Source organism: Pseudopipra pipra, chromosome 5 (genome assembly GCF_036250125.1).
Source record: "Pseudopipra pipra isolate bDixPip1 chromosome 5, bDixPip1.hap1, whole genome shotgun sequence".
In the NCBI taxonomy this organism is placed as follows: domain Eukaryota; kingdom Metazoa; phylum Chordata; class Aves; order Passeriformes; family Pipridae; genus Pseudopipra; species Pseudopipra pipra.
Genome location: NC_087553.1, coordinates 2976837 through 2990039, shown reverse-complemented (window position 1 = coordinate 2990039; position 13203 = coordinate 2976837). Strand labels below are relative to the sequence as shown.

Below are 13203 nucleotides of genomic sequence, written 5' to 3'. Positions count from 1 at the left end.
ACTTAATATATATGTAACAATCAATAAAAACACCCTACAAGGCTATAGGGGCTGTTGTGACTGAAAAGATGAGGCAGGAGTGTCTCAGTGGCCATGTAACTTCAATCTAACCCTGAAGACAATGGGACAACAGTCTTCCCACAGTTTCAATTAAAGAGAAGAAGTCCCTGGCCAAGAAAAATGCTGAGAAAACAAAACAAACAAACAAAAAAACCATCTTAAGTGTCACCCTCAGACCAACAGATCTGAAGTGATGGCACAACATCACATCTTTCCCAGTCACAGACAAGAGTGAGCAAAGTTTTCCACTGATATAAAATTTGCCTCCTCAAATTAAGCCTCAAAGAGATACATTTACTTCAAACAAATAACATACAATTTAAGCTACTATGGGGTTTTTTCCCATAACATTGTCAGAAAATAGAGGGGATTTTCAGTGGCTGCAATGCTATTTCGAAATTAATTGGCTGATACCTGTAAAAAAACTAAAGCAGCCACTCAGTCCATAATCCAGAGTGTTGTAAAAGTTTCTCTCTGCCCTCAGACCTTGTGTTGAGCTTCCATCAAACACTTCTACAGAAAACCCTGCCATTCAAGGGTGACTTGCTCTGTTCTCAAAGAAAGAGCCAGCACTGACACAAAAATCCAGCACTGCTGGAAAGAGTTCTCCATAACCCTTGTTTGGGTTTTTTTCCCCCAGTCTTTAGTTATTATTTTGTTAAAACTTTTTTTCTTATTGCTTTGCCTTATTATTTAATTAGTTTTCAGTCACTGGATTATGTTATATTAAGTTATAATATATTGCCTGCTACCAAGTGTTTTAGCTCACAGGTTCCTGTAGCCTATTATTCAGTCACTTTAGAGTCTTTTTGCATAAAAAAACCCCTTAAATCCCCAATTCAAGTATAGTCCCAAATTCAAATCTTCCTCGTGCAAGAAATGTATTCCTATGTACATATATGACACCAGGAAAGTGGCATGGAAGAACTGATGTGTCATTTCTCATGCAGTTGTCAGGAGACTATTTATTTTCATAAATACTTAGTGCCTTTTGATGGTTATTCAAGTCTCTTTATCTCCTATGATCAGTTTGACAGCTCTGAAAACTTCTTATATTGTATTTATTTCATGCCTGCAAATTAAATGGGATAAAGAGATAACTAGAGAAAAAAAAAAGTGTCATTAGAGTACTAGTTTAGATAGGGTTTTTATACAAGAAAGCATGACTTAGAGCTGTTCCACTGTCCTAAATTCCTCAAGGGGGATTTATCATTTCTTCTTTTCATTCCTGCGGGGGAAAAAAAAGAATTATCTCTATAGTTCTACTTTTGTTTACAAATGTTGGCAAAAAGAAGCAATTACTCTGTTCTAAAAATTTCCTACACTTGTCCTATCCTTAGTTCCAAGTTGCACATTTTAGATATTCTCTGAAATTCGCATAACTTGAAGGGAATTCAGACCCACTGCCCTGGGTCTTCTAATGTCTAATAATAGCAATTTCAGTTCTGAGGAAAACTTCTACAGAGAGAAGTTTGGCTCTGATGCCTCTGGTTCTCATCCATCTCTTCAGGCTGATTAGTTCATATTCATATCCAAAATGCCTGCATTTGAAGTTAATTGGCATCACATCCTCTGGGTGAAGCCATTCTGCCTCTTGTTGTTTTTTTTTAAATCAATAAATACAAAACATCCAACGGTTTCACCACAGGATGAATAAAACCAGACTGAACATAAACCCATGCTCAAGATTTTGCAGGATGGTTGATTAACTCACCGATGAACAGGATTGGGAAGGTGATAAACAGCAGGAAGACATGTGGCACCAGGTTGAGGGCATCCACAAAGCAGACATTCCTCAGGACCCCAGCGCTGATGTTGTAGGCCGAGGCGTTGTCGTTCCCACAGAACGCGAGTCTCATCGCTCCCACAGGGTCTGGATACTACAAAGAAAGAGACATTTTTTGACTGCCAAGAGTGCCAGCATTGCCTTTACCTAAAGACCAAACAAACAGAATAAAGAGACACTGAACAACCCACGCAGTTGCATCTTGAAAGTTATTTTGGGCTACGTCGAGTATAGGCTCGTTAGAATGAAGGCTGTGCTCATGAGACATTTGTATTTTGCTGATGTTGTTTATATTTATTTGTATCTACTATTTATAATAAGTGCTATTTCTAAATGAATTGTGCCTTTTAGTGTTCATTATGTGCACAGATCTTCTCCCTGTGAGAATAAGGAAGTTTTGAATAAGAAGTATTTCCATTTCTCATAAGAAAACCCAAATGGACATAAGCTGACTCCTGTGTGTAAGTGCTTCTCTGGTGAGCCAACATTGCCTGTGCAACATCTCTAACCATTTGTTGCACCACATTCTGCTCTGGACCTTTGATATTTGTGATTTGACAGCTTTGCATTCGGTGATAATTTGTATTTCTTGGTTGTTGCACAGAGCAACAGTCACACACACGAGTCATTGGAGATGACTGACAAACTCTTACCCAAAGTAGGCAGCATTGAAGGTTGCACAGGCAGTAAATCAGCATTAGTGCTTGATCCTGCAAATCCTTATGCACGTGCTTAGACTCATCTAAGCAGTCCCTGACTACCATGATTTCTTAGAGATTATCTTTGTACACCAAGATAAGCTCATGTGTTCGTGCTTGCAGACCACAGTGTGACCAGTTTCTGGCTTTCATCAACCTGTGCATCTTTTATTTTTTCATTCTTCTCTATCAGAAGATGAAACAAGACTGAGACCAAAAATGTGTCCTTGCTCATTTCTTTGCCTGAGACTTATAAGGAGCAACACAGTGGTTAGGATTGGGTTATATAAACTCATTTACTCACATCATTCTCTTTTCTCAAATTTCACATGCTAAAATAAAAAGGATATATTTAATTCAGCAAAGCATACTTCTCCAACAACATTGGCATTAATGACAAATGAGTTTTGCTGCATCAGAACCAAATAGAGATGCAAAAAACGCATGAATGCAGTTTAAAAAAAAAAAATTTAGTTAATGGGGAGAAAAAGTTTTCCTTCTTTCCTCAAATAGTTTAGATTAATTCTGTGAGCCTAGTTGTTTAAACAAGGTAAGCATAAACTACTCAAGTAGTCCCTTAGAGGGAGCATAAACAAGCAGATCTTCAAAAGATACAGAATTCAAAGGTGCATTTTGAACCTCTGCTAAACCCCCTTTTCACTTTTAACTAACTTCTTGCTGGTTCTGAAAAGCATAATCCACATTGAAACATATCAGTGACACTTGTAAAGGAGTTTCTTTGAAAAGAATGTGAGAAATGCAGTTCCTTTCCCAAATATATCAGCAATTTATGGCTGAGATTTGCCAGAAGTAAAACATAACTTGCATGCATGTACTTACTGTGATGCAAAAGCTGATGAACAACCCACTCAATCTTCAGTAAAAACCATCTGTTAATAGTCCAGAACAATTTGATGCAGAGTTTGGCCCATTCTCTATAATGAATAGAGTGATATGACCACTATCATTCTATCACTTTATTTTTATATAAAAATACATTAATCAATAAATGAGACTAGCAACACAAAAGAAATATTATGTTAATATGAATTCTGTCTCAATTGGGGACTTATTAGCAAAAAAAATATGGAACTTTTCAAAAAGCTGCACAGAGATTGTGTGGGTTTAACTTGTAAAACTTGACATGTCTCCTTTAAGAGAAACCTAATGGTAATGATAATCTCTTGAAAATCAGAAGCGCTGTTTCCTCATTTTTATCGAAGGTCAGAAGTCCAAGGGAGTTCTGCTGGGAATTTTCCTCCCTTTCCCACAAAGAGGACTCTTTTCTGAGACAGAGTAAGATGCTCTTGTGGTCTGGTGGTTGGAGTGGTACCGAAAGGCAGGAGAATCCTGGGTTCAAATGAGCACTGAATCACTGACTTCCAGTGTAGCTTTTGGCTTCTGGTCAAAAATAAATCTGGGAGAAAGGATTAAAATCATGTCCCAGGGAAGCTAAGGGAATTGTTGGGGGTTTTTTCACATTTTTCTGGAAGGGAAATGGAATATAGGCAGTAGGTGTTCCTGTGGAAGAAAGGACTACTAATTTCATGGAGAGTGTTATCTCCTAGCTAACAGTTTGTAGAGGTTTCCCATTACATCAACAACACACTCTTAAAATCAGCTGTCCTTTGCTGAGAAAAGAATCTGGTCCTCTTAGTTAATACTGATGTGTAGAGACAGTGCCCATCATACTGGTGATAATTTTCAAGAGTAGGTATGAGCACTTTATTCACAGTACTTTTGTTGCATCTTCACTTCAAAAAGGAAGTAGAATTTAATTGTCTTCTGTTAAAATGAAACAGAAAATCAAGCCCAGGTTGGTTAGTTTGTAAAAAACCAGTAAATAAAAAATTATTGCTTTGCCAATGAAATGATAGAGGGTAATTGGCGATAAATTCCTAAGATTTTAAATCAGAAAACACTTCATCATTAATCAGCATATCCAGTGACCATATTCATTGGGCCTCTACAGGCTTAAAATCTGTCTAAACATTTTGGCCAGTGTTGTGATGCTGTGCTGACCCAATGCCTCATAAAATGCCAAATCATAAAGTGCACAACTTCCCTTTTCAGCAGCACCCACCTCAGGACACACATCTACTACAGCATGGCATTGATAGGGAATAGAGGAGATAAGAACTCGGGAAGCATTAACAGTCCAGTGATCCTTCCTTCCTCCCTGCCTTCCATCCTTTTGTGCATTCCCACTGTGCTGGGAATGAGCTGTGACTGGAAGTGGAGGACTCATGTTCTGCATCTGTTGGTGTACCCCAACTTCCATAACACCTTCTGGTGTCTACACAGACAGGCTGCTGGCAGCTCCCTGTATCTTCAGGAGTGGTGTATGGAAACACACTGCAGTACAGAAGAGCTCCAAGAGATCCATCATTCCCTTCCCATCCATTTCTGGTACAGAAGGCAGATCTGTTAAACCCTCCACAGTTTTGTGACTCAAACCACTGGACCACTCTGTGTTTTTGGAAAACTTACAGACACAGGAGGCTCTGGAGATGCAGAGCTGCACAGACACATCACCCCAGGAATAAAGCATGCCATGCAGTTTGTACTTCCTGGCTCAAGCTGCACAAATAGGTGAAATACATTGGATGAAATTTTACTGACATCTAAGGGATGAGGGAGAGTCCCATTTGGTTCAGAGCTGAAATTTGCCATTACTTTCTGCTGCATCAGGACATGCTTCCAGAAGCTCATTTTCATCACCCTCAAGGTTTAACAAGCTGTGTGCATCTCCAAAGAAGGACAGAAAGAAAAACCCCGAAGGCAGAAGAGCAAATCCTTGATTTCTCTAGACAGTGCAGGGCATTTTGCAACAACGCTTTTGCAGCTCCACTGAAAAAAAACAGGGGCTGGACCACGACAGGGTTTCAGATGCCACCACTCATCCAAGAGTGCAGCCTTCAGTCTTCTTCAAAGAAAAATTCGATAACATAATGGCAAAATTTCTCATACCCACACTCAGATCCCATGCTTGGAAAGTTTAGTGTGACTACACAAGGACACATTCTCAGGGCTGTAAACAGTGTGAGTAGCAAATTCAAAAGATTGAAAAGACTAATTTGAGAGTCTAAGTTGCATTTTCAAACAATATTTCAGTATTGGGTGTTCTTTAAAGAAAGAGATCTTTAATAATTCTAAGAATTATAAAGATTTTTAAAAGGCCTCAGCTATACTGGCTTTTAATGAGGTTTTGAAAGTCTTCACTCAAAAAACTGAGCCTGGAAATTAAGACACTTTGAAAGACCAGGATTGCAGATACCAAATTAAAGGTAGAGCAAAAAGGCACTATTCCTTCCTCTTCTGTAAACCCATAAGATTTCATCTCAATAAATGAAATGAAAATGTGAAAAGGAAGAACAACAGATTTAGAAAAACTATGAAGAATTGCAGTCGTGCTTACTGTTGTAACTCATCAAAAACTGCAGCTGGAAAGGAAGATGGAACACTTTCATGATTAAGCACTGGCCAAATTTGGCTCTCTTAATAAAAATTAAACTATTCTTCCATCATTTTAACTCTTTTAGTGAGCCAGTGTTGGGCTTCAGTCAGAACTGGGTCTGTAGAGAGGTGAACTAGACCTTTAGAGAGGTGAATCTTGCCCATGTGCTGTTTGTTTCTGAGCACTGTGCAAGTACATAACTAAACACATGGAAGACTTCTTATGTTTTTCCCAAGCACCAGTTGTTGATCACTGCCAAAGACAGAATGCTGACCACATGGAGCAGCAAAACCTGTAAAGAACAGCTGTGCTGGAGGTCTTTGAATTAGCCCTCAGCAGGTCAGAACACAGAGCTGACTCAAGGTTTCCCACCGTGCAGCCAAAGGTGATTTTCTCCTCACCAGTGATGAGGAGACAGGCTTTTTAGGCCACAGTAAGGATGCAGGAAGATATCAGATGAAAAACAGGGCTGCAGAGGAGCATGAGGAGAAATTTGAAGAGATTTCTGTTGTCAAGGTTGGAAGAGAAAAAGCAGTTACTGCTGCAACTCAGAGAGGGGATCACACTCCATAGCAGCCCCTGCCCTCCCACACCTGCCAAGACCCTTTCCTTGGGAACACCAGCAGCAGCACAAAGCCAGCCTTCCTGGAACTGTGCTCAGGTGAATTAAGCAGCAAAGCCAGGTGGTTTTATCACCCTCAGCAGCCTGCTCCACGGCAGGCTCACAGTCCAGCAGAGAGCCACGCAAATATTAGTTCAGCCTCAGAATTAACAGTCTTTATCCCCCTGGTGCAATTCCCAAAATAAGAAGCCCTGCTCACAGCAAGATTAACACCAGTGCTGAGCTGTTGCAGTTGCCATACTTCAATTCCAAAGCTGGGTCATGCAGGACTGGCCCAAGGACCACAGGAACAAGGCATAACAGTGGAGAAATGTCCACTAGTTTCCTAGCAAATCTTTATCTGTGGGTCCCAAAGGAAGGGAGAGTCACTGGAAAGCAAAGGCCTCTTCTTCTCACATATGGATTTACAAAGATCTTTTCTCTAAGCTCATGCTCAGGTGGGAAACTTTGGAGCTGAAGATTTCTCTACAAGCTTTGACTGGCAAACAGCAGGGGCTGCAAAAAATGGGAGCAGTCCAACTGCCACATTAAAGCAATTAAATGTATAACCCAAACATGAACATTCAGGAGAGAAGAGATGAAAGGGTAGCAAGTTATTCTGAAATCTGTTGGTCATCTGCAGTTATTGATCACCAGTACTTGTCAGGTAGTAACAGCCTATCAGAATGGCTGTTGAGTTCCTCATATACTCATTTAATAAGACAACATTATTCATAGTTGTTACCAAAAAATGGCCTTCCCAGAGACAAATTCCCTTTCTGTAGAATACAGTAGGCCAACAAGTTATGCTGGGGTGATTACACTGAAGTGTGTACATCACAATATATTTGCTTCACTGCTACTTACAGCAGGAATGTAAAACTTTGCTGTACTTTATAATAATGTTGTCAAGTATACCAGGTTTAATCTGTCATTTCAGTCAGGGAAAATGAAGTAATGTGATAAAGATCATCTGATAACAAGTATGTGCTACCTGAGGGTACCAGCTACGTTCCTCACTTGGGGTCCCAAGTACCAGGTAAGTTTTTGTTTTAACACTTGTAGGCTGGCGGGCCTTTGCCCTTCACAGTTATTGACAAATTACTCGCTTTAACTCCTGTCTTTATGAACTCTACAACTCATCAGAAATTCTCAGAGGTGGTTTTTCTTCCTCCCTTTGAAAATGGCCTTTGCTGAAGAGTCACATATGAGCTAAAGCCACCAGCAAAACTTCACAGAGGGGAGGGAATGGAAAGAACAATCAGGAGAATGGGCTCATGTGGGTGCCAGTGGAAGGCAATTCTCAGCCCTCCTTTACATCATTTGGGACTCTGATTCCCTCTTGGTTTACTTTAATGAGGATGTGAACTATCTGAACAGCACTTCACCCTGCAATGAAATGGCTAAAAAACCTTGTGTCCTTTAAGCATTTAAGTTTTTATGCTAAAATCCCCATCACTGGCAAGTTGAGACTTCCTGGTTTTGGGTGAAGGTGTACAGACATAAGATAGCAAAGAGAAAACAGCAAAAAAAGTGATTCACTGTGAAGAAGACAGAGGTTTTGGGAAGAAGAAAAATAGGTCAAAGTAATAAACATGAAAATGACATAACACTGAACCTAAACACTCACAAATATCATATTAACAAGCACAAATGGGGACTAAGCCAGTCCATGAGATATATTTTCCACAAGCAACTGTGAGGAAGACAGTGGAAAAACGGAAGATAATCTGAATTTCCATAAAAGTTATGAGAACATCCTCACATCCTCACCAAGTACAAAACTATAAGAATTCTAGTGAAAGACATTTTAACTACCTTAAGGGTCTTTTAAAGTGGACTTAAAAATCTTCAGATTCAAGAGTTTCATCTTACCTGGATTATACCTCTGTTCGTCATGCTCTGCAAGATACTTATGACTATAGAGAAAAGAGTATAAATACACTCCTCAGGTGGAGCTTCCTTGGGGGAATAAAAATATTTTGAAAAACATTTATTGCAGTAGTTCTGTTGCCCATATTTAAAAAAAATATACGGATTGATAGCTGCACTTGCTAATTAAAAGAGATCAGTTTACAGAGCATACTTGTGTCTCAGTTCAGATCGAATTTCATTTTGGTCTTACATCTGATATGCATTATATGCCTGTATATGCACATATATATAAATGTCTATATAGAGAGACAGACATGTGTATGCATATAGGTGCAGGATTGAGAAAATACTCCCAGTTATAGAAAAGTTCTTGTCTTCTGAATAAATCAGTCATTACAAAAGCAAGAATTTTTCTTTCCTTCTTGAATTTCACAGAGTGAATTTCAACTAAGGACGAATCATGAATTTATAAGTTCGAATAGACACAACGGAAGGCCTAACTCTGAGGTTTGCCACAGATTTTAGGTGAGTGCTCTGAATCCTTTTTCCTTCTGGGTTGAAACCTTCTAGTTTGTCCTTCTTACCCTCCTAAAAGCACTGGACCTAGCCCAGTCTATGTGATCTACAGTCCGTGCATCCTTTGCAAAGAGTTCTGCCGAGGCAGCGGCAAAAAGCACCGCCCCTTTAAAACCTGTTTAATAAAAAATGATCCTATACAAAATCCCATTTCCTTTTTATTCCTATTTAAGCTGTGACCACCCATTCTAGACAGACCCCTCTTCCTTGCTGAGCACTGTCCCAGCTACCCTGGGCCCTACAGTGATGAATTACCTCTGGTGCCTGTCAGCGTTCGCATCGCTCGCTGCCGTAACCAGCAGCCTGATCCAAACGTTGCTGAAGTCAATGCAAAGAATCTCATTGACTTCGGGAGGATTTTTGGATCAGGCTCCAAACACAGAGAAAATCACAGCAGCAGCGGTGCTAAACAGGCTGTTGGCACTGCAAAGCCTCTCACACAAACATCTGCAGTGGTCTCACAGGTCTAACACATCGCTTTTTTTTCTCTTTTTTGGTAAGTTTCTCCACACAATGCCATTCCCAACACCAGCGTGCTACTCTGCCCCGCTGCTCTAAAACCTTCCACTTCACATGCCAAGACAGGACAGCTTAAAAAAAAAAACAAACATAACCCTGTGAACAGCAGCAAAAAAAAAAAAAAACATCAGCAGGAGGAGACAGTAAAGACTGAGAACGCCTGCGAATGAAAAAGGAAAAGGAAAAAGAGATTGGAGTTGTAATCCCAGGAAAGAACGAGGAGCAGCCCTGTCCCAGAGATATAAAGGGAAGGAGGAGGAGGTGGTTAGTGGGAGATAATGGGGGAGGGTCATCGCATGCCCCGGTTGGTTGCTGAATGTTAGAACAAACTCTGCAGCTTACCTTTGGCAACACAAACCCCAAATCCCAACCCAAACTGTCACTCGGCTGTGCTATGTGATCAATATCATCCCGATGGCAGGATTTTCCTCCACTTAGTGAAGCCGCTCCAAGCCCTGGAGCGGATTATTTTTAGGCTGGTGATGGGAAGATCAGCTGCTGCCTCCTATCGAGTTTCCAAAGTGCACAAACTCTTCTTGTCTTTCTCAGACGCTGAAGGGGGCAGGAAACTGGGAAGAGACAGGCAAGCAAAAAGCACCGATTTTTCGCCTCCTGAAGCTGCAGTCCCCCGGGATTTCTTCTGCTTGCTTTTATTTTCATTTTTGCCCTCTCTGGAGCAGTAAGATTCCAAGAGGCTGCGTTGCAGCACATGGACTATTAGCAGATGGCTACTCTGAAGTAACTGATTTAAACAAGGTAGTCTAACTTCTGGCAGTCTTGCAGAGACTCAGCTTTGGATTTCTTTTGAATTAAGCTTGGATAATTGGAATTTGACAACGTAATTTTGCATGTCTTCCACCATATTGAGCAAAAAAGCCTACTCAGATATTTTAGTTACTTTTCTTACTTACCTAAATCCCTCCAGCTGTTCTGCTTAAAAGACAGACCAAATCTCACTTTTTGATAACACGGATCTGCTTCTTTTGAAACAGCCTTTTTAAAACTTGAAATGAAATTCCAAACTAATTTGATTGCTCGTACCAAGAATACGGTTTTCAATACAATAGCCCTTTTTTACACGGGATATTTTTTAGCTGAAAAACACATGGTGTATGTTCATTTAGTGAGAAAGAAGTCCTGAGAGGGTCTACATGCAGCCAGTTGGTTTGTTTGCTCGTTTTTGTTTCAGTGCCATGAAAAGTGAACCAAGATTCATATTTTTCCATCATGGCTTGAGCCCTAAAACTCAAAACACAAATTGCAAAGGTCTGGGGCTTGTGGTGCCTCACAGGACACATGGCAGCTCTTGGAATCGTGGAACACCCTGAGTTGGATCACAAGGATCATCAAGTCCAATTCCTTGGACTTGTCATTAGGTACTAGAGCTGGAGGCCCTTGGGACAGAATTTGCTTAAACCTTGCAGGATCCAGGGGTTGCATCCACATCACTAAAGAGCAAATGATTTGCAATGGACTGAGGGGAAAGACTTTTCCATGCCAGGAGAGGGGTTACAGTGAGCTCTGGGCTGAGGATGGGGTTGGATGGCTGAGGCCAAACACTGCAGGACATCAAAATCTTGGCAAATCCAGATTGCTCCTTTTTCTCTGATGTTTCTTACCCGATTGTTGTAGGGATGAGAAATCAGAAACCTCAGAACTAGAGAAAATGAGCATCTTTTATTTGAAGCATCAACATAGCATTACACTGCGACAGTCCTCAACAGTCCTCCACAGGGCTTGAAAACTTTTATTGCATTTACTCTCCCCCCATCTTTTATTTCTTTCCTTTTTCATGTATTAAAGTTCAGTGCTTCAGAAAAAAAAAAGATTGTTGATTGCAAGCTTCCAAGTTCTGCTATGTATCTATGTCTTGTTACACAAGATTTAATAAAAAAAAATCTTTAACCCACCTAATCATCATCTGAAATAGCATTGTCATGTGATATTTTTGAAAATACATATAATGAGTAATATTTATGATCACAATTTTCTTTATCAAAGCATGGAAATTTAGTGTAATTTCTGTCTATTAAACTTCATAATTTAATTCAGTTTTGCCATTTCCACAAAATTGTCTAAACAGGAAGGGGAAAAAAAAAAAGAAGGCAAAGTGAATGTGGAATCAACCAGCACATTTCATTTTGCTGTTTCTAAGTGAAGCACTTTCATTCCTCTACGTGACAAGCTAAAATGTTTTGAAATGCTTTTTTTTAAAGGATTAAGAAAAATGAAAAGCTCTTGAATGTCAGAACACTCTCAACTCTGATCTGAAAGGGTATTTTGCATCAGAGCTTTTCGATTTGCCAGGGATGGGGGGAGGGAAGCTTGGGGGGAAGGAGAGTGAGGGGAAAAAAAAGGTAATTACAGGAATTCGAAATGTTTTAGGGTATGTTTGGACCTTTAAGCGAGCGGAAACAACCACAGGCCGATCCTCAGGTACAACACACCGCCAGTTTTCCCACGTCAGACACCAACAGACGAGAATTCTGGTACCCACCCACATCTCCCCGAGAAGGAGAGGGAAGGGATGCGGGGAGGGACGTGCGGAAGGATGCGCCAAGGGATGGGAGGAGGGATGCGAGGAGGATGCGGGAGGGATGCGGGGAGGAATGGCGGGTGGGATGCAGGGAAGGATGCGGGGAAGGATGCGGGGAAGGATGTGGGGAAGGATGCGGGGAAGGATGCGGGGAAGGATGCTCCACCCCTCCGCCGCCCCTGCCCGTCCCCGCGGGGCACTCACCGGCGGCCGGGGTGGTCCCTCCGTGGGCTGGTGACCCCGGAGAAAGGGGAATATGTGACCATGGCTGACGGGCAGCTTAAAGACAGAAGCTGCTTCACCTGATGGCCTCGTGGAGGGAGGGGGGATTCAAAGAATTCTAAGCAGATCTCAATGGAAACGCCGAATTTTGGCTCCACGAAATCCACACAGATTTCCACTCTGTGGCAGGCTTCCATCAGCCTGGCCAGCCAATCCCAAAGGAACCAAAATGGTGAAGGAATAGTGTCAGTGGGAAAAGCTTTTCATGAATTAGTGTTTTCACAAATTCCTCACCGATGAGAGGAAAATCACCTAAGAGCTGCTGCAGTCTGGATTAATCTGCCACAGGTCCTGGCTGAGCACTCTCCAGCTGGATTGTCCTGGTTTCTTTAACCCACTAACCAGGAGGGGAAAGGTGGCTGCACTCTGGGCAGTGTTATCCCGACAGGCTGCTCTGGTTCCAGCTGACAACAGCTTGCTCTGCCATTTTCCATGCTGTGGACCAACCCCTAGGTCTCCCTCTACGTGTTCTTTATGGCACTCCAAGATGAGCAATGAAGGCACTGGATCATAAGGAGCTCCCACTTACTACCCAAACTCAGGTAGCTGCTTGCAGGCTCCCAGTCTTTCCCATTTCTTAGGGGAAGAGCTGAAATCACCATCATTTCACAGGTGATTTTGTTTGAACTGTGGATACTAAAGCAGAGAAAACATGGATGTTGTGCTGAGAAAGTGGGGACAAATTCCTCGACTAATATAGTTATACCAGAGCTTTATGCTAATATAGCAATATAAACAAATATTCAGAGTAAATTATGTAATTTATGGACTGTCAAGTCTTTATTTTGCTTCTAAATTTGTCACCGTGACAGA

The 13203-nt window shown here is 41.2% G+C and overlaps 1 protein-coding gene across 16 annotated transcripts in view; it reads right to left on the bottom strand.

The window, feature by feature from the left end:
• Positions 1-12414, bottom strand: part of ABCC9 (ATP binding cassette subfamily C member 9) — a 70987-nt gene extending 58573 nt beyond the window's left edge. For 10 of the 16 annotated variants that reach the window (XM_064654115.1, XM_064654118.1, XM_064654105.1 and 7 more), the window contains exons 1-3: positions 9915-10079; positions 3385-3479; positions 1775-1940 (exon numbers count right to left, since the gene is read on the bottom strand). In XM_064654115.1, coding sequence (XP_064510185.1) covers positions 1775-1919 — 145 coding nt within the window. In that variant the 5' untranslated portion in view covers positions 1920-1940; positions 3385-3479; positions 9915-10079. Of the gene's footprint in view, positions 1-1774; positions 1941-3384; positions 3480-8477; positions 8496-9914; positions 10081-12312 lie in introns of those variants that run through there. The other 6 variants (XM_064654106.1, XM_064654111.1, XM_064654108.1 and 3 more) reach the window with 6 other exon arrangements.
• Positions 12415-13203: the final 789 nt, after the last annotated feature.